The sequence below is a fragment of the Thamnophis elegans genome, chromosome 8 (assembly GCF_009769535.1).
Source record: "Thamnophis elegans isolate rThaEle1 chromosome 8, rThaEle1.pri, whole genome shotgun sequence".
NCBI classification, from domain to species: domain Eukaryota; kingdom Metazoa; phylum Chordata; class Lepidosauria; order Squamata; family Colubridae; genus Thamnophis; species Thamnophis elegans.
The window spans coordinates 25504283-25522713 of NC_045548.1; the positions used below are offsets into that span (position 1 = coordinate 25504283).

The window sequence follows — 18431 nt, forward strand, 5'->3', positions numbered from 1 at the left end:
AGAGGGCAAGAGAAAATTGAGGGGGAGGAAAAAATCCCGAAAGAGTACTGGGACCTGAAAGATGTTTTCAGTGAGAAGTCAATTACCCTCACACAGGGCCACTGACTGCAGAATTGATATTCTCCCCAGGGTGAAACTCCCTAAACCTCAGATTTAGAGAAATGGACGAATTAAGGAAATTTATTGACAAAAATTTGGAAAGGGGATTCATTGAACCCGCTAGGCCCCGAGTTGCTACTCCAGTCTTGTTCAGAGAAAAGAAAGATGGCTCCTTTCATTTGCGTGTTAATTTTAAGAACTTAAACGCGGTATGTGTCCAGAACCTCTTCCCATTACCGTTAATGAAGGACATGTTGGCCCAGCTGGGTAAGGGAAATTTTTTTCACAAAGTTAGATCTGCGAGAGGCCTATTACCGAGTCAGAATTAAAGAAGGGGATGAGTGGAAAACTGCGTTCAACTGCCCTCTTGGTTGTTTTCAATTCCGCGTAATGCCATTTGGACTACAGGGGGCGCCAGCCGTTTTCATGCAATTAACAAATGAGGTTTTGCATGACCACCTTTACAAAGGCGTGATGGTCTATCTTGATGATATCCTTATTTACATGGAAACACGTGAAGAACACATGAAACTAGTTTGTTTAGTGCTGAAAAAACTTCGGGCAGCAGAACTATATGCTAAATTGTCTAAACACGAATTTCATCAGGAGAAGATGGATTACCTGGGATATTGCATCTTTGAATTTGAATTTTGAATTGATTTTATTTGTAGGCCGCCCTTTTCCCTGAGGGGACTCAGGGCGGCTCACAGAAAACCAGGGAGGGGGGAATACAGCACTAAGACGACAACACATAATAAAATAATAAGCAACATGCATACAACATTCGGGCGGGGTAATGGTCCTTATCCCCAGGCCTGACGGGTGAGCCAGTTCTTCAAGGCTGTGCGGAAGGCCTGGACGGTGGAATACCACAATGGAATAGAGAGCAAAGGTCCAAGCGGTCACTGAATGGGCGGTCCCATGCACCCTCAAACAATTGCAAAGTTTCTTAGGTTTTGCTAATTTCTATCGTCAATGTATTCCTTCATTTGCCAGAATTGCCCTGTCAATTACGAACCTCCTAAAATCAAAGGGGGAGGCCAAACCTAGACCGGGTAAACCCTTGAATTGGACTATGGAATGTCAAGCTGCGTTCGAGAAATTAAAATGACTTTTTGCAGCTGAACCAGTTTTAAAACACCCGGATGTGGATTCACCATTTCTGGTCCAGACGGATGCTAGTGATGTTGCAGTGGGGGTGGTATTGCTACAAGCAAATGCTGATGGAAAGTTACAACCCTGCGCCTACACCTCTCGGAAGCTAACCGAGACAGAGAGGCGATGGGCTATATGGGAAAAGGAGGCTTTTGCAGTTAGGTGGGCCTTGATGACATGGCGACATTTCTTGGAGGGGGCTAAACACCCTTTTGAGGTGTGGACTGATCATAAAAATTTAGAGGCATTAAAGACTCCCCAGAAATTATCCCCCAAACAAATGAGATGGGCACACTTCAATAGGTTCAATTTCACTTTGAAGTATATCCCAGGAGGAAAGAACTTTATGGCTGATGCCTTGTCCCAGCTTCCTCAATATAACAGCTCAAAGCTTAGTGTCATCCACCCAGTCATCCCAATGAAAAGCCTCGCTGCTCCGGTTGTTACCAGGAGCCAGACCGGTTCCAATTTGGAGGTCACAAAAGACCTCGTTACAAAACTCAAAGAGGGCCTTGAATCTGATGAATGGTTTAATCAACATATGGATGAGTGTACCATGAAAGATGGTCTGGCTTGGATTGGGGCTAAATTGTATGTTCCCGCAATCATTAGGAGTCTGGTTCTTCAACGTGCCCACGATTCACGCATGGCTGGGCATTTTGGTTTTGTGAAAACCCTGCATCTCATTAAAAGACAATTTTGGTGGCCCTCATTAAAGAAGGACTTGAGTCTTATGTGGCCACCTGCCCCACATGTGCTGCCGCGAAATGGCCACTGGGGAAACCCCAGGGATTACTCCAAGGCGTGGCCCGTCCTGAGGCACCTTGGAAAGAAATATCTATGAACTTCATTGTCGAATTACCGGAGAGTCAAGGAAATACTGTAATTTGGGTCGTTACTGACTTGTTTTCCAAACAGGTTCATTTTATTCCTTGTTCCAAGATCCCATCCACTAAATCCTTAGCTACGTTGCTCATTACACATGTATATCGTCTACATGGTGTGCCGGACCGCATCATCTCTGATAGAGGGGTCCAATTTACTTCCTTGTTTTGGAAGGAATTTTTGAAGTTGATAGGCTCTGCCCAGGGCCTAAGCTCCAGCCACCACCCTCAGACTAACGGGGCTTGTGAAAGGATTAATTCTGTTTTGGAGCAGTACCTCCGATGTTTTATCAATTACCAGAAGGATAATTGGGTGGAGTTATTGCCTCATGCTGAGGTGGCGTATAACAACTCAGTGCACAGCAGCATGGGATTTACCCCGTTCAAAATAGTGTTTGGACATGATTTTGTACCCATCCCCGAGGTGCCACAAGAAAAACCACAAGTTCTGTCCCTTTCCGAGTGGAGTGACCAACTCCGAGAGGTCTGGCCCCTTAGCATACCAAGCACTTGATGCGGCTCATCAGGCGCATAAGAAACAAGCAGATAAAAAGAGAATGAAGCCGAGGGATTATAAAGTTGGTGATCGTGTATATTTATTTACCAAGTTTCTCCAGACTCGCAGAAGTCTAAGAAACTGGGTCCCAAGTATGTTGGCCCGTTCCCGATTGTGAAAGTCATAAACCCTGTGTCAGTACGTCTGGAGTTGCCTAAGTATCTCAACCGTGTCTACCCGGTGTTTCATGCCAACCTTCTGAAACCGGAACACACTTCTCCTTTGCGTGCCCCTTTGGCAGCTCCACCTGCCTCTCTTCTGATTGAGGGAGAGCAACATTTTGAGGTTAAAGAAATTTTGGACTCTAGGAAACATAGAAACCGCATTCAGTATCTTGTTTCATGGAAGCATTTTCCTCCCTCGCATGCTGAATGGGTCGATAAGTCCCATGTGCAGGCTTCTTGGCTTCTATGTAAATTATACTCTACCTACCCCGACAAGCCTTGACCTCGATTGATTTGTCCTTTTTCCCTTCCCCATTCTCTTGTGTTATGTTGTTTGTCTGTTTTCTTGTTTCTGCAGGGATGATGTACTTTTTCCTGGAGGAGGGCCGGATGTCAGCCTCTGTTTTGCTGCTAGCTTTTTGGCTGCCATTGAAACGGGGAGGGGGGGCATGGTATTTGGGTGTGGGAAATATTCTGTACAGGAGGACTGTTAATTGGGAGTTGTTCTCACCATCTACTGCACATGTGGCAGGGAGAGGAGTTTCCCGCCAAGGCCAACTGTCCGGCATACCAACCTAATGATGATTTTTGAAGATGTCTCCCACATGACAGCTGTGGAGATATTGGATTGGACTATGGGCTGGAGTTACCAAGGGGAGGGGAATGGGTCATGTATTGATATCTATGCTTGCGCGCGCTTTTGCTCAGATCCAGCTTTGCTTAGCTTCTATTTACTTATAAGCAGTAAAAGTCCTCTTAATTCTGCAAAATGAAGTTGAGTGGTTTCTTTCTTGGTTATTAAGTGAAGCAGCCCTGACAAACAGGCTACTTTGATATTATTTGTTGCTATGGTACCAACTTCAATGCAGAAAAGATTTCTTGTTTTGATAAGCATAGGAATAAAAAAAGTTCAGCTACTAAAAGATGAAACAATTGACAGAATAACTTCTAAATAAAAAACAGATTACAATTGTTAATATTTCATCCATTTATAATAAATTGGACCAAATTATTCTTCTTGATTAATTATTTAACTCTGGAGTTAAACAAAATTCTACTTTACTAGGAATAATATATGGAAGAAACTTCATTATTGTTCATTACCATCAGTTGTGCTCTTTGTGCTAACGTATATAGATTATATAATCATGAAGAATACCCAAAATCAATTAATTGCCTATATTTCTCTATAAAACTGAATATCAGCCATATAATCATGCCAAAATAATATATGTTATAATAATGTATAAAATAAGTAGCACTAGTGTCAGCAATGTTGTTTGAGATGTGCTAAGAATGTTAAAAGAAAAAAGAAAATTGCATATACAACAATTCATATCTTGGGCTTTCTGATCCCATTTATCCTAAGAACATTTTTCTGGTAATGCCTGAAAAAGCCAACTTTCAATTTTGAAGCACAAATCAACGGAAATTCTTTGCAACACAATGTAAGGAATTGTTATAAATAGTGTTCATAAAGTCTTTTCCTAAATTGTTTATTGGAATCATAGTTCTATAGAACTGTTTTTTACAGAATGTTCCAGATGGTGTGGATTAGTCTCTGTTTTCTGATACAGAGTCTAGTTTTTCCAGCATTTGACCAAAATTATCAAAAATTAATTTTGAAATGTAAATGCATCATTACAATATTATGCACTTTATTGCTGTTGTTAAAACAGTCATGTTCCTAGCATCTTAGATATACTGTATTATCCATTTCTCATACATAATGCTTAATATTATGTAAACAGCAGCATCAGAAAGCCACAAATGGAAAATGGAAAAAATCATATGCATATGACTATGGCTTCTATATTAAATGTAGTCAACATTTCCATTTCTTATATATATCTAAGTAATATATATGTAATATCATGAAAAGATTTTGTAAATCTTTTTAACAATATATAAATAATTAGGTACAGATTTAAATCTAAGAAGAACTACATAATAGGAGCATACCTTTAGTAGCCACTCTGACGCAGTCAATTTTTGTTTCCTATAGCAGATAAAAAAGAAATTATTATTTGCTGATTTACATGCGGAAAAATAACAAAGTGTTTGGTTTTTTTGGGGTGTAAAACCACTGTTATGCTAAAAAAAAACATGTCAATTTTATTTAACATGTGCTTAACAATTGGCTCTCTAGTTTAGTTCATTTCCCTGTTAAAGTTAAATGAATGAAAATGTACTTGGACATGTAACATCAATACTTCACTTAATATTAAACTAGAACATGAATGAGATATCCCCCCCCCCCTTCTGACAATACATTGACCTTGGGATATTTTATTTTCTTTACAGTCGGTTAGATAGTTCAAGGCAACATACCAGACAATGTAAGGGAAGCAAATAAAAATCAATGATATCTCACATTTCTGCACTATCAATGCATTGTAAGACATGGCCCATTATAGTATTTGGCAGAAAACATTCTCTGCAGTCAAGGGAAACAACTGAAGCTTATCAAGAGATGAAGGGTTCTTGTAGGTATGCCCAGAAAATGGAAAACAATTCTAGTTTCTGTTAGATAAAACATGATCTGCAAAGGAGGGGACTTGTACTTATTTTTGTACTTCAGTTTAACTTGCTTTGCTTATTATTTGAAGGGGGAAAAAGGCCCAAAAGTTTGTATCAACACACCCATGAGGGACAACATTTAGGCTGATGAAGTGAGATAATATAGTTGAAGGAACAGTTTAGTATGGGAAATTGAAAATAGTATAAATAAGTACATTTTGAACAGAATTTTCCTGCTATTTTTTCCATTGATATAACTACTGAATTCTTCTCTGTTTTATTTCTGTTCCAAACAGTGGTGATTAGATAGGTAGATTAGGGGTGTGTGTGAGAGAGAGAGAGGGGGGGGAGGAGAGGGGGAGAGAGAGGGGGGAAGGGAGGGAGAGAGAGAGGGGGGAAGGAGCAGGGAGAGAGTGAGGAGAGAGAGAGAACGTTTCATTTTTGGCATAAAGTAGGAAAGCATGGACTGTATACAACACTAAAATTGTGCTCTCGCACTTACCCCATTTGCTCTGCTGGCAGCTTGAAAATAAATGCTGTAACTTTTATGAGGAAGAAGAGGAGTATTCCAAAAGCCACTGTAGGTTTTGTTGTCACCAATAGTAAAAGGTTGAGCCATTTGAATGCTGTGGGCTGGAAACTCAGCTGCAAAATAATACTGGGAATTCAGAATTGAAGCGTTCTGGAAGTGAATTGGCACAGGGTAGCACTTCAGGATTTCTGTGGTTTTCTTGGTTCTGCGAGGGCGTTCCTCCTCAACAACTATTTGGTAGACACTAGCAAAGGTTGAAAAGACAAGAAATGAGAAAAAATGGGGTTAAATTTAGAATCCTTGAAAAAAAAACCAATCATATGAACTAAAATTTATGATAAATAGTTGTATGTTTATGACATACAACACAGGCATACAATACAAAATACAATATGTATGTATGTCTTTTGTAGGTCTGTAAAGCAAAGGACAACTGAAATAAGATTGTAAGCACAGTCGTGATTTCACTTAACCACCACTTTACTTAATGCCCAAGTTGATAAAATGAATTATGTTTGCTAAATGAGGAATACCTATATTATTCTCATTCCCCAACCCCAACTCCATTTTCAAAGATGAGCTCTACTAGTGGAGGGAATTTTCCTGCTTTATTAAATCTGATGAGGAAGAGATATTTATGTTAGTCTTAAAAACAGTTAATTGTACATTAGAAAATGGAATGTTTTAAATCTCCCAACCTGCAGGTAATAATTCAAATCTTTCTGCATACTTGCATTGAAGTATATAATGCAACATGTAGTTTGACCCAGAAACATAATCAAGTAAAACATCAATGGTGCTGATAATGTATTCAATTATTTAGCTTCTGAACATTGAATGACTTAAGAAAATGGAAATAAAGAATATTAGGATTTTGTTTAAATTTGAACATGAATTGACTTAATATTGCTCTTAAAGATGTAGAAAAAATAGAGTTATCCTTTCAATATTATACTTTTATGAATTATAAGATTCAGCCTGCAGTTTAAAAAAATGTGTAAAGCGGAATGGAAGATATCCTTCTGGTAAAGAAGTATGTGTATGCTGCACTCCAAAACATGTGAATTCATCCTGAGATACATTAATGAAACAAGTTGATTAAAGTAATTTCAAACCCAAAATATCTTTTCATCTTTTCCTTAAAAAGATAAATTAGATCTACGACCAACCAGACCTCAAATATATTTGCTCTTTAATAATTTAAACACTGAAAGGTTACAAAGCTCTTTTCTGTTCCTCTTTATCAATGTCCAAGTGATAATGAAAAATTGCTAAATTCTGTCTGCTGTCCCATTTTCACACAAGACTGTCTTCCTGATGTAAATTACCACCTTATAAGCACCTAGGTCAGTGTTAACTTCACTCTATTCTATGAGTTATATGTTTTAAATCTGTATAAACGAGTTCGTATTGTTAATGAATGTTACAAGATATTTTGAGTTACATTCATAACTTGAACTCTCTTTTGAAATCTTATTAATGGGCATACTTTCTGGTGAGATATATATTAAGAAAATATGGCTCTGGTAACCATTGAACCATATCTCTATATATCTTTTCTACTATAATAATTTCCCAGATGACTAAAGTTGCACTAGGTCTTTTAGCACATTTAGCATTTCACCTATTGAATGGGTCAGAAATAAGATTCACCTAGATTATATGACTTCGGTAATGACTGACATCATTTATCCTAATTAACACAAAAAAGAGTTCTCCACCTTCAAGGGATCTGAGTAAAAAGGATCTTATGTGTTCTATTATTATGTCTTATGATTAATAGGGAGAGGTGGGATAGCTCAGTGGTTAAGACACTGGGCTGGTCAGCTGGAAAGCTGGCAGCCTGCTGAATCACGTAAAGGGGTGAGCTCCCATCTTTGCCTACCTGCAAAGTTCCAAAGCATGCAAATGTGAGTAGATAAATAGGTACCACTTTGGTGGGGAGGAAATGGTACTCTATGTACCACCAAAGTGGTACGTTTGCGGAATTGTCTTCAGCCAGCACTGGCTATGGCCTTTAAATGGGGATGATCTCTGTCCCCTATAGTTGGTAATGACTAGTGGAGTAAAATACGCAGGGACTTTTTTCCCCTTTTTCTATGACTAATAGAAGTATGCTAACAAATTCTAATTCATTATGAAGGAGTAATTTATCTAGAGTAAAATCTCTCTATGAGTACTTAAAATATCTCAGCACAGAAATAAACACAGAAAAGAAAATAATTCACCAGTATCTTATTGATTTCCAGACAGTCTAGATTTGGCATATCTTGTGAAAGATTGCATGAGACCCAGGGAAAAATGACTTCCTGGCCTTCACAGAGGCGGCAACTAGAATGATGGGAAAGTAGCCTTCACTGTACTTGAGTGATGAGCTTCAGGGATACCGACAATCTATTTCCCAGCCCATGACAGTTACTATTAGAAGCAACTACAGTAGCCCTGATCTAGATTTATAGATCTTGTTGGTTACTAATTCTTCCAGTACAACAGGAAGAAAATTTGGCTTTTCAGAATTGCAACTGATTGAAATTTTCTTTCCCATGCAAACATATCTTTGAGATGCTTTATTACTATAATAGCGCATTACTTTGCACTTCACATCTTTATTTAATGATATTTATTCTTTAAGAAAATCAATACTTTCTTATTTGGAAGGGCAGTAGATTCCCCCTCTCCTTTTAATATTGATTTAAACAGTTGACTGGATTGTTTAAGATTAAACAAATGCTGTCATGACTAGAAATAAACCTTTTGTCTTCCTATCCTCTTAAGTCTTTGCAACATCCTAACCAGGATGACCAAGGATAAGGGATGCTATACTTATAGTTCAGCACTATCGGAAAGAACCAGTGATGGATTAAGGCTCACTGGTAACCTTAGCACTGACAAATCTTGGTGCCCCTCCTTTGTACATACAATACAAATCTTGGTTTTTTCTTTCTTTCTCAACTTTGTGGTACCCCCTTTGGGCCCGGTGCCCTAAGCCCATGGTTAGTCTGCTTAATGGTTAATACACCACTGGAAAGAATGCATTCTGCTCTCTTGTTCACAATAATTCTTTCAAACCTGGTATTAAGAAATTACCCTTCAAAACAGTTGATTGTTGATTTCATGTTATTATTATTTTTTATGCCACCTTTATTACTTTATCAGTAACTCAATGTAGTGAACATACATATTTTCTCTTCCTATTTTCCCCACACAACCCTGTGAGGTGGGTTGGACTCTAAGAGAATGGCTGGCTCATGTTTTTTTTCATGTCTAAGTGCAGGACTAGAACTCACAGTCTCCCGGTGTCTAGGGCAGCCCCTTAACTATTACACCAAACTGACTCTCATAGATGATGCTCAATTCTTTATTGGAAGTTGATGGTGCAAGAAGTAGGCTTGCAAACCAAGTTCTGGTTCCTCAAAATTATCCATGCTGCAACTCATTATTTTCACCTTTCTTTTGTAACGTATTCACCAGCAAATGGAATTAAGTTGAGGCTGTTCATTCAAACTGAGGAGGCTATAAATCTCTGAAGTAAGCCAAATTATTATTTTTCTTCTAGTTTCCTGCAAATGGACTCCACAAATAAAGCAGAAAAACTGCCCATGTAGTCTTATAACAGGAGGAAATAAACGATAGCTTAATTTCATCCTCTAAAGATGAAATACCCAATACAAATTCTCCAGTAACTTGGATAAGATATTCTGTAACACTTCCAGCCTGGCAGGAGGAAAAATTGAACGAAAGCATGTTTATATGCGTGTTTGTGTATGTCTGTGCATCTGCATGAGTGTATGAATAAAATCTTTAAGCTTCATTGGGACCATCCAACCATTTCACAGGAATATTTCCAAAGATTTAAATTACTATTTACAAAGGGGATTTTCTGCCAAGAAAAGATCCAAGAAAAGTCTTTTCTTAGTGCTCCTATGCACACAGACAAAAAATCCCTGTGGTTGCACTGTTAAGGAAAATGGATCGTCAATGGAAGGTGAAGGCATTTTTTGCCTCTGTGTTGTCAGGAGGGCATTTACAATGAGACTGAGACCAATTATTTACTTCCTTAGGGAAGAAAAATGCTTCCTAATTTATATTACATCTTGATTGCAGCAAAGCCTGGGGAGATTCAAAACTGCGCATCTTTCTGTTCTGTATAATATGCTTTTTTGCTAAGTACATGAAATGCAAGAGTATTTCCATAGCTCATTGTGATACATACATTTTAATATTTAATTATTCTGGGCTGCACTATACCTGACAAAAAATTAATCATTTTGCCTTTAACAGAAAAGGAAGCTACAAGAGGCTTCTGTTCATATAAGGAAAGTAGGAAGCATGTCAACACAGGATAACTATATTATGGCCCAATTAAATTCCCAGATTCTTCAGTTTAGACTGAATATTTTTCTAGTTTCTGTTCCAATAAATGCAACATATGTAAAGTGTAAAATCCCATTTTTAAAATGCCAGACTTATGAAATGTTGAACTAGTCTTTGCTAAAGTACGAATGATGTGTTTGGATATATAATTTTCTTTAATTATTATTTAAGTTCTGTGTCCCTTGTTTGAAAAATGGACTTTTATCAGCAATTTGAAGTCAGTTGTAAGAGGCTTACAATTGCAAGAAAAAGTAAGGCCAACACCAAATCATTCAATGGATCATTCATACCATATCACTAAGAAGAAATATGTAATAGGATTTATCACAAAGTCACTAAAGTACAAAAATACAAACAAAATACAACAGTCATAAATTCTTTTCCATAGGAAACCTATATAACAAAAAGTGTGGATTTTCTGTGTTTTGAAAAATTAGTTACTGGTATTAGTATTAGACCCGGAGAATATTATGACTGCATCTAGATATAACATAATAGTATTCATTAATATATTTGATTGTATTTTGAGTACCAGTATCTTGAAACTAATTTTAAAAAAAATATGCAGTAAGTATGTGAAATGCATTTTGATTTACATATGCAGATGAACATCAACAGTTATTTCTTTAAAATGTATCATATTGGTAAGGTATTTATTATTCACTACATAATAAAAAGCTTTTTTAATCACACCATAAAATACACTTGACCTAACCAGATTTTGTTCATAAAATGACACACACACACACACATACGTTACAACTAGCCTTGCAGATACTTTTTCACATTCCATATACTATATATGATAAATGGATCTCAACTGATGAATATTCCATTTTCATTACTTTAATTTCTCTTGGTCTGACTGTGATCTTGATAAGATCAGTCATAAATTGCTTTGGAATATTAGCTGGGAACCATAAATGCATTTTGTGTCCTCTCAACCATAACTCATTACAGGAAAGTAACCTGGCATCAGTAAGTCACTGGAACTTAAAAACCCATATATGCAACTCAATATCCTGCTGCTAGGCTATTTAGTGATAAAAATCTGATATAATAAAATATTAATTACAGCTGAAAGGTTGGGTGAAAAATATGAACTCAATTACTAGCCCATATTATGAACAAAGGGCAAAATGGAAAAAAAAACCAGTTATGGACATTTGAGATAATAAAGTAATAAGTAAAACATTAGAATGGATCTGAGAGTTCCCTAAAAGGCCACCTACTATTAATCTTTACATCTGGCCTAGAATTCCAAGTGAGCAAACCTGGTTGGCAGCACTTCTGTCTCATTTCACTAAATTATTATTGATGGTGGTGTCCTGGAATTCTGTTCCCCTTTCAACAAGGGTTGAAAATTATATACACATGCTACTTCCACCAAATATTCACCAAATAATTTATTAGAGTGTAATTTATCATGTTTATGTTTTTGAACCTTTCTTCCTACTATGTGTGTCACTGCAGAATAAAGTCCTCTTGAATATGCATATGGCATAAGGAGGAGTTAATGTTAGGTTTCTTCTGTGGTTAAATTAAAAATGCTGTTTTTTGCACATTGCAATGTTAGCTTTTGAAAGGCATTTCCTTGCCCAATATTAACCATGTTTTAGAGACAATATGACAATTTTAGCAGCTGTAATACTACTTTAGAACTGGCCATATTGGCCTGTAACTGTGAAAAACGACGTAACACCACTTAGATGTGGATTTCAAGAATACCTACTGAGGAATTCCCTCAGCCAGATGTTAACACTACGATCAGTATAATCTTGAAAGTTGGGATGTTAAACGAAAGCCTTTGGATATGTTCTCAATGATCCAGGCAAGCTATCTGCACTCTGGTAATCAAAAAATTAGTACTTCCTAGACCCTGATAGATGACATTGTTTGACCATAGGAATATGGAGTGCACCAATCCTGCCAGACCAAATCAGCTGAGCAGATATTATTAGCTCTATGAAGTGTACCAGACCAAAATACAGATGCCCAACAGAAGTACCTCTTGGTTAACCTCTTGCCTCTTGTTCAGTGTCCATTTGAAGTTACAGCAACACCAAGTGAACGCTACTAATGCCTGGTCCCCAAAGTTACGGCCATTGCAGAATTGCATTGAAAAATTCATGCGCTTGGCACCACTTTCAATTTTAGGGGTGTTTTCTCACTGACCTATTTTGTCCCATCTCTGCCCTTTTGGCTGTCCCACACAGTGGCCTTCCTTAGCAATAGCGGCACTGGGATTGAACTAGAGGTGCAGAGCCTTCAAAACTTTCAGCTGGTCACTCCCACCCCTCCAGGCCTCTTCCTTAGCCCCAGTGCCACTGTCACCAAGAATTGCTTCAAGCTATGGTCAGTGCCCCCAGGACAAAGCATCATCCACTCCTAACACCATGTACTCTACAAGCCTGCTGCTGACTTCCACCATTTTGCTCCTCCTGCTGCTGAGGCTTTTTTCCAAGACCATCTCTACTCTTCTCCAAATAGCGCACATTGCTCTTGCGATGCTGCAGAAGGCCTCAGCAGCTTTCTGAAGGTGTTATAAACCATCTTGACAATGGCCTGTGCTATTTTGAGAATAGCACAAGCTGTCTCAGAAAGAAGAATTAGTCTGCCCAGCAGCTGCTTCATAAAGGGACAGGTTAGTCACACCTCAACAATAGCAGGAGGAAGACAATAAAGATCATATATAGGTGAAACTTGAAAAATTAGAATATTGTGCAAAAGTTCATTTATTCCAGTAATACAACTTAAAAGGTGAAACTAATATATGAGATAGACTCATTACATACAAAGCAAGATACTTCAAGCCATGATTTGTCATAATTGTGATGAGTATGGCTTACAGCTCATGAAAACTCCAAATCCACATCTCAGAAAATTAGAATATTGTGAAAATGTGCAATATTCTAGGCTCAAAGTGTCCCACTCTAATCAGCTAATTAAGCCATAACACCTGCAAAGGGTTCCTGAGCCTTTAAATAGTCTCTCAGTCTAGTTCAGTAGGAATCACAATCATGGGAAAGACTGCTGACCTGACAGTTGTGCAGAAAACCATCATTGACACCTTCCATAAGGAGGGAAAGCCTCAAAAGGTAATTGCAAAAGAAATTGGATGTTCCCAAAGTGCTGTATCAAAGCATGTTAATAGAAAGTTATGTGGAAGGGAAAAGTGTGGAAGAAAAAGGTGCATAAGCAGCAGGGATGACCACAGCCTGGAGAGGATTGTCAGGAAAAGGCCATTCAAAAGTGCTGGGGACTTTCACAAGGAGTCAGGCTGGAGTCAGTGCATCAAGAGCCACCACACACAGACGGATCCTGGACACGGACTTCAAAGGTCGTATTCCTCTTGTCAAGCCACTCCTGAACAACAAACAACGTCAGAAGCATCTTACCATGTTTCCCCGAAAATAAGACAGGCCAGCTGCCAGCAGAGCATACAACCATAGAGTGTATGACCAGAGTGGCCACTGCCGGAAGACTTGATTTGGAAGCTGCAAAAAAAGCCATGTGGCGGTAGCAGTACCCTGGCTCTGCAGAGAGCTGGGTCATGCATCGTGCGGCTGGCAGGAGCAGAACAGCCGCTCTCGCAACCCCCCTCCAGCCGTGGAGAGCGCCATTTACTGCCATTTTGAAGGCACCAAGCTGCGGGAGGTGCTCACACCGCTTGGCGATATCCCTAGGTCAGTGAATGGCACATTCATAAAAATATGGAACAATTGTACACTGAAAATGCCAGACTGACCCAGCAAATAGCGGTATTGGCTGACCAAATTGCTCAGATGCAGAGAGATGCAAAAAAAACCCAGCCAAGGAGGAAGTGCCCAGTAGCCATGCCAGATAAATTTGATGGGAATCAGGCAATGTTTGCCGCGTTTCTGGGACAATGCCAGCTGTTCCTGGGTTTGAGAGCGGAGGACTTTCCCATTGACCGGACGAAGGTGGGATTTATTATTAGTTTGCTCTCAGGCACAGCTGCCCGTTGGGCTACACCCTTGTTAACTCAGCCGAGCCCTTTGTTGGATGACTTCCAGGGTTTTTGTCAATACTTTAAACGTATGTTTGAGGATCCTATTAAGGAGGAAACATCAACTAGACGTCTGAAGTCACTGCAGCAGGGGAGTGGTTCATTGCAAGACTATGTCAGTGAATTCAGGCTACGTAGCCAGGATTCAATGTGGAATGAACCAGCTCTGATGGACACTTTCCAAGATGGATTGTCTGATGCCTTGCAAGATGAACTGGCGAGGGTGGACAGGCCACCAACGTTCGACGCGTTGGTCCACTTGTGCCTCCGGATAGACGCCCTGCTGCAGAGGTGAAGGCCTCGACGTGCATTCCAGGAGACCACCAGCATGCCAGGTCATCAAGCGTCTGCAGTGGACTGGGAGGAACCCATGGAGTTGGGTGCTGTCAGACCTCGAGTGTCACGTACAGAGATGGACAGACGATGTGCTGAGGGGTTGTGCTTCTACTGTGGGGATCTTGGACACCAAGAAGAATAGAAGGGTTGTACGGACTGCGGCCATCCCTCAGCAACAAACTATCATGTCAGACAACCGGCACGTTTGTGTGGCTGTGATACCCTGTTCGCACAATGTAGCGTGCATTCGTGGGGTGTGGAATCCCAGGGCGGATGCCCTGCCTAGGAAATCGGAGAACTCTGACCCTGCGAACTCGCTTCCATCTCGGACTGTTCTACCCATTGCATCCTGCGTTGCAGTTTATCATCCCATGAGCATAAAGTCTCTGATATGGGATGCGCAGCGGGGTGACGAATGGGTAGAGCGACAAAAGGCGGAAGTAGGGCCGGCTTCCCCATGGACTTTGGAAGAGGATCTTTTGAAGTATCGGGGCTGGCTCTATGTTCCCGCAGGGCACATCTATAGACCGGTGCCCTCTCAAGTTCATGGCACTTCTGCAGCGAGACATTGGGGGTTTTTCCGGACATTGCACCTGGCATCTCGTCAGTTTTGGTGGCCCCGTTTAAGAAATGACATGTGGAAGTGTGTGGAGTCGTATGTCCAGTGCCAATGGGCCAGGTCTGTGAGGAGGGCTTCACCAAGATTCCAGCCCTTGCCAACCCCGGTCCTTGTAGCACAGGACTTCGTTTCTAGGATCCCGGCGGGGTACCAGTGTCTTGGACTGTGTTCCGTGGAGGCCGTCACCAACCCTTCCGGGCCGCATCCCGAGCGTCGGAACTGGGGGAAGGGCCCTGCGGTGGGGGATAGTGTGGTGGCCCGGCAGGAGTTGGTGGAGCTGTTGCCAGACTCCAACGGCGAGGGGTCTTATGAGTTGGCCTTGGAGGAGATGGAGGACCCTGGACAGGGTGTTAGGGCTCGGACGGAGCTGTTAGAGCTGCCGCCAGACTCTGACAGTACGGGGGCTGGTGAGTCGGCCTTGGAGAGGGTGGAGAACCCTGGACAGGGTGTTAGGGCTCGGAGCTGTTAGAGCTGCAGCCAGACTCCGACAGCACGGGGGCTGGTGGTTCAGCCTTGAGGAGGGTGGAGGACCCTGGACGGGGTGTCGATGCCGCGCAGGGCAGGAGGAGACGTGGTGGCCACCGGATACCTGGGGAGCATTGGATCAAGGGGAATGTTCCTGCAGGTATTTGGGAATTACGAAGGAGGAAACACCGGAGATGAGTGCAAGCCATCTTATGGACAATCCATTCTGATTGCATCCGGACTGTGAGACTCGGGGGAAGGGCCCTGCGGTGGGGGATAGTGTTGTGACTCAGCAGAAACCTGTGAGTTGTTTCGGGATGCAGAATAATGAGCAGCTGTTGCTCATTAGGGTCTTCTCTGCAGATAAAAGACTGATGGTGCCACACCTTAGTTGCAGAAGTCAACGTCGTTTGTTTGTTCGTGAGTTCAGTTCCGTTCCTGTTCGAGTTCGTGTTCATGATTCAAAGAGGCACTTGGATAAGTGATTTGCTTTCTGTAAACCTGGTTTGCTGTAAGAGTTTTGTTTTTGCATTTGCTGTGTAACTTTTTGCCTGAGACTTTATCTATGTTTATTTTGGGCTCGCAGCCAGCTTGAGCCGGGACTGATAACGACATTCATTTTGCAAGCTGTGTGTTTGGCTGTCGTTTAGAACGGGCTAAGTAGGGGCCAGAACAGGATACTATCAAAATCAGTTTTCAGTCATTTAAAACTATAAGATATAGTCAGGATTCCAGACTACAAGACATTTAAGATAGAACAATGATCTTAAAATTGCAAGAATAAATGTTGTAATTTTACAACATTTACAAAGGTGGAAATTTTAGAAGAGCTTCCTAATGTTCAGCTGTTTAATATTAGAATCAATTATCCAGAATGATGTTGAGTGTACTGAATTCAGTGGCTTAAATGGCCCCTTTCAATAGATGATTCCATGTATTGAAGATTAAAAAATATAGATGACTTCCTAAATGCTTTCTTTAAAACTAGCTTATAATTCTAATTTTCCAAGCTTTATGCCCTACTAAGGGCTATATACAGTGGGGCAAAAAAGTATTTAGTCAGCCACCAATTGTGCAAGTTCTCCCACTTAAAAAGATGAGAGAGGCCTGTAATTAACATCATAGGTAGACCTCAATTATGAGAGACAAAATGAGAAAACAAATCCAGACAATCACATTGTCTGATTTGGAAAGAATTTTTTTTGCAAATTATGGTGGAAAATAAGTATTTGGTCACCTACAAACAAGCAAAATTTATGGCTCTCACAGACCTGTAACTTCTTCTTTAAGAGGCTCCTCTGTCCTCCACTCATTACCCGTATTAATGGCACCTGTTTAAACTTGTTAGCAGTATAAAAGACACCTGTCCACAACCTCAAACAGTCACACTCCAAACTCCACTATGGTGAAAACCAAAGAGCTGTCGAAGGACACCAGAAACAAAATTGTAGACCTGCACCAGGCTGGGAAGACTGAATCTGCAATAGGCAAGCAGCTTGGTGTGAAGAAATCAACTGTGGGAGCAATAATTAGAAAATGGAAGACATACAAGACCACTGATAATCTCCCTCAATCTGGGGCTCTACGCAAGATCTCATCCTGTGGGGTCAAAATCAAGAATGGTGAGCAAAAATCCCAGAACCACACGGGGGGACCTAGTGAATGACCTGCAGAGAGCTGGGACCAACGTAACAAAGGCTACCATTAGTAACACACTACACCGCCAGGGACTCAGATCCTGCAGTGCAAGACGTGTCCCCCTGCTTAAGCCAGTACATGTCCGGGCACGTTTGAAGTTTGCTAGAGAGCATTTGGATGATCCAGAAGAGGATTGGGAGAATGTTATATGGTCAGATGAAACCAAAGTAGAACTGTTTGGTAGAAACACAACATGTCGTGTTTGGAGGAGAGAGAATGCTGAGTTGCATCCAAAGAACACCATACCTACTGTGAAGCACATGGATGGCAACATTATGTTTTGGGGTTGTTTCTCTGATCTGTGTACAGGAAAGAATGAATGGGGCCATGTATTGTGAGATTTTGAGTGCAAACCTCCTTCCATCAGCAAGGGCATTGAAAATGAAACGTGGCTGGGTCTTTCAGCAGGACAATGATCCCAAACACACCACCTGGGCAACGAAGGAGTGGCTTCGTAAGAAGCATTTCAAGGTCCTGGAGTGGCCTAGCCAGTCTCCAGATCTCAACCCCATAGAAAACCTTTGGAGGGAGTTGAAAGTCCGTGTTGCCCAGCGACAGCCCCAAAAAATCACTGCTCTAGAGGAGATCTGCATAGAGGAATGGGCCAACATACCAGCAACAGTGTGTGCCAACCTTGTGAAGACTTACAGAAAACGTTTGACCTATGTCATTGCCAACAAAGGATATATAACAAAGTATTGAGATGAACTTTTAATATTGACCAAATACTTATTTTCCACCATAATTTGAAAATAAATTCTTTCCAAATCTGATAATGTGATTGTCTGGATTTGTTTTCTAATTTTGTCTCTCATAGTTGAGGTCTACCTATGATGTCAATTACAGGCCTCTCTCATCTTTTTAAGTGGGAGAACTTGCACAATTCGTGGCTGACTAATACTTTTTTGCCCCATTGTAACTTAAGTTCTGAAACTGAAGACTCTTAATAATGGAAACCTGCCAACAGTATTGAGTTTGTAATAGAGGTTTTTTTTTAAA

The 18431-nt window shown here is 40.5% G+C and overlaps 1 protein-coding gene across 1 annotated transcript in view; it reads right to left on the bottom strand.

Annotated features, from left to right (window-relative positions):
- Positions 1–18431, bottom strand: part of PTPRM (protein tyrosine phosphatase receptor type M) — a 495619-nt gene that overhangs the window by 181664 nt on the left and 295524 nt on the right. Inside the window, 2 exon segments of the mRNA XM_032222734.1 lie at positions 4821–4857; positions 5881–6154. Of these exon segments, the coding sequence (XP_032078625.1) occupies positions 4821–4857; positions 5881–6154 (311 nt within the window).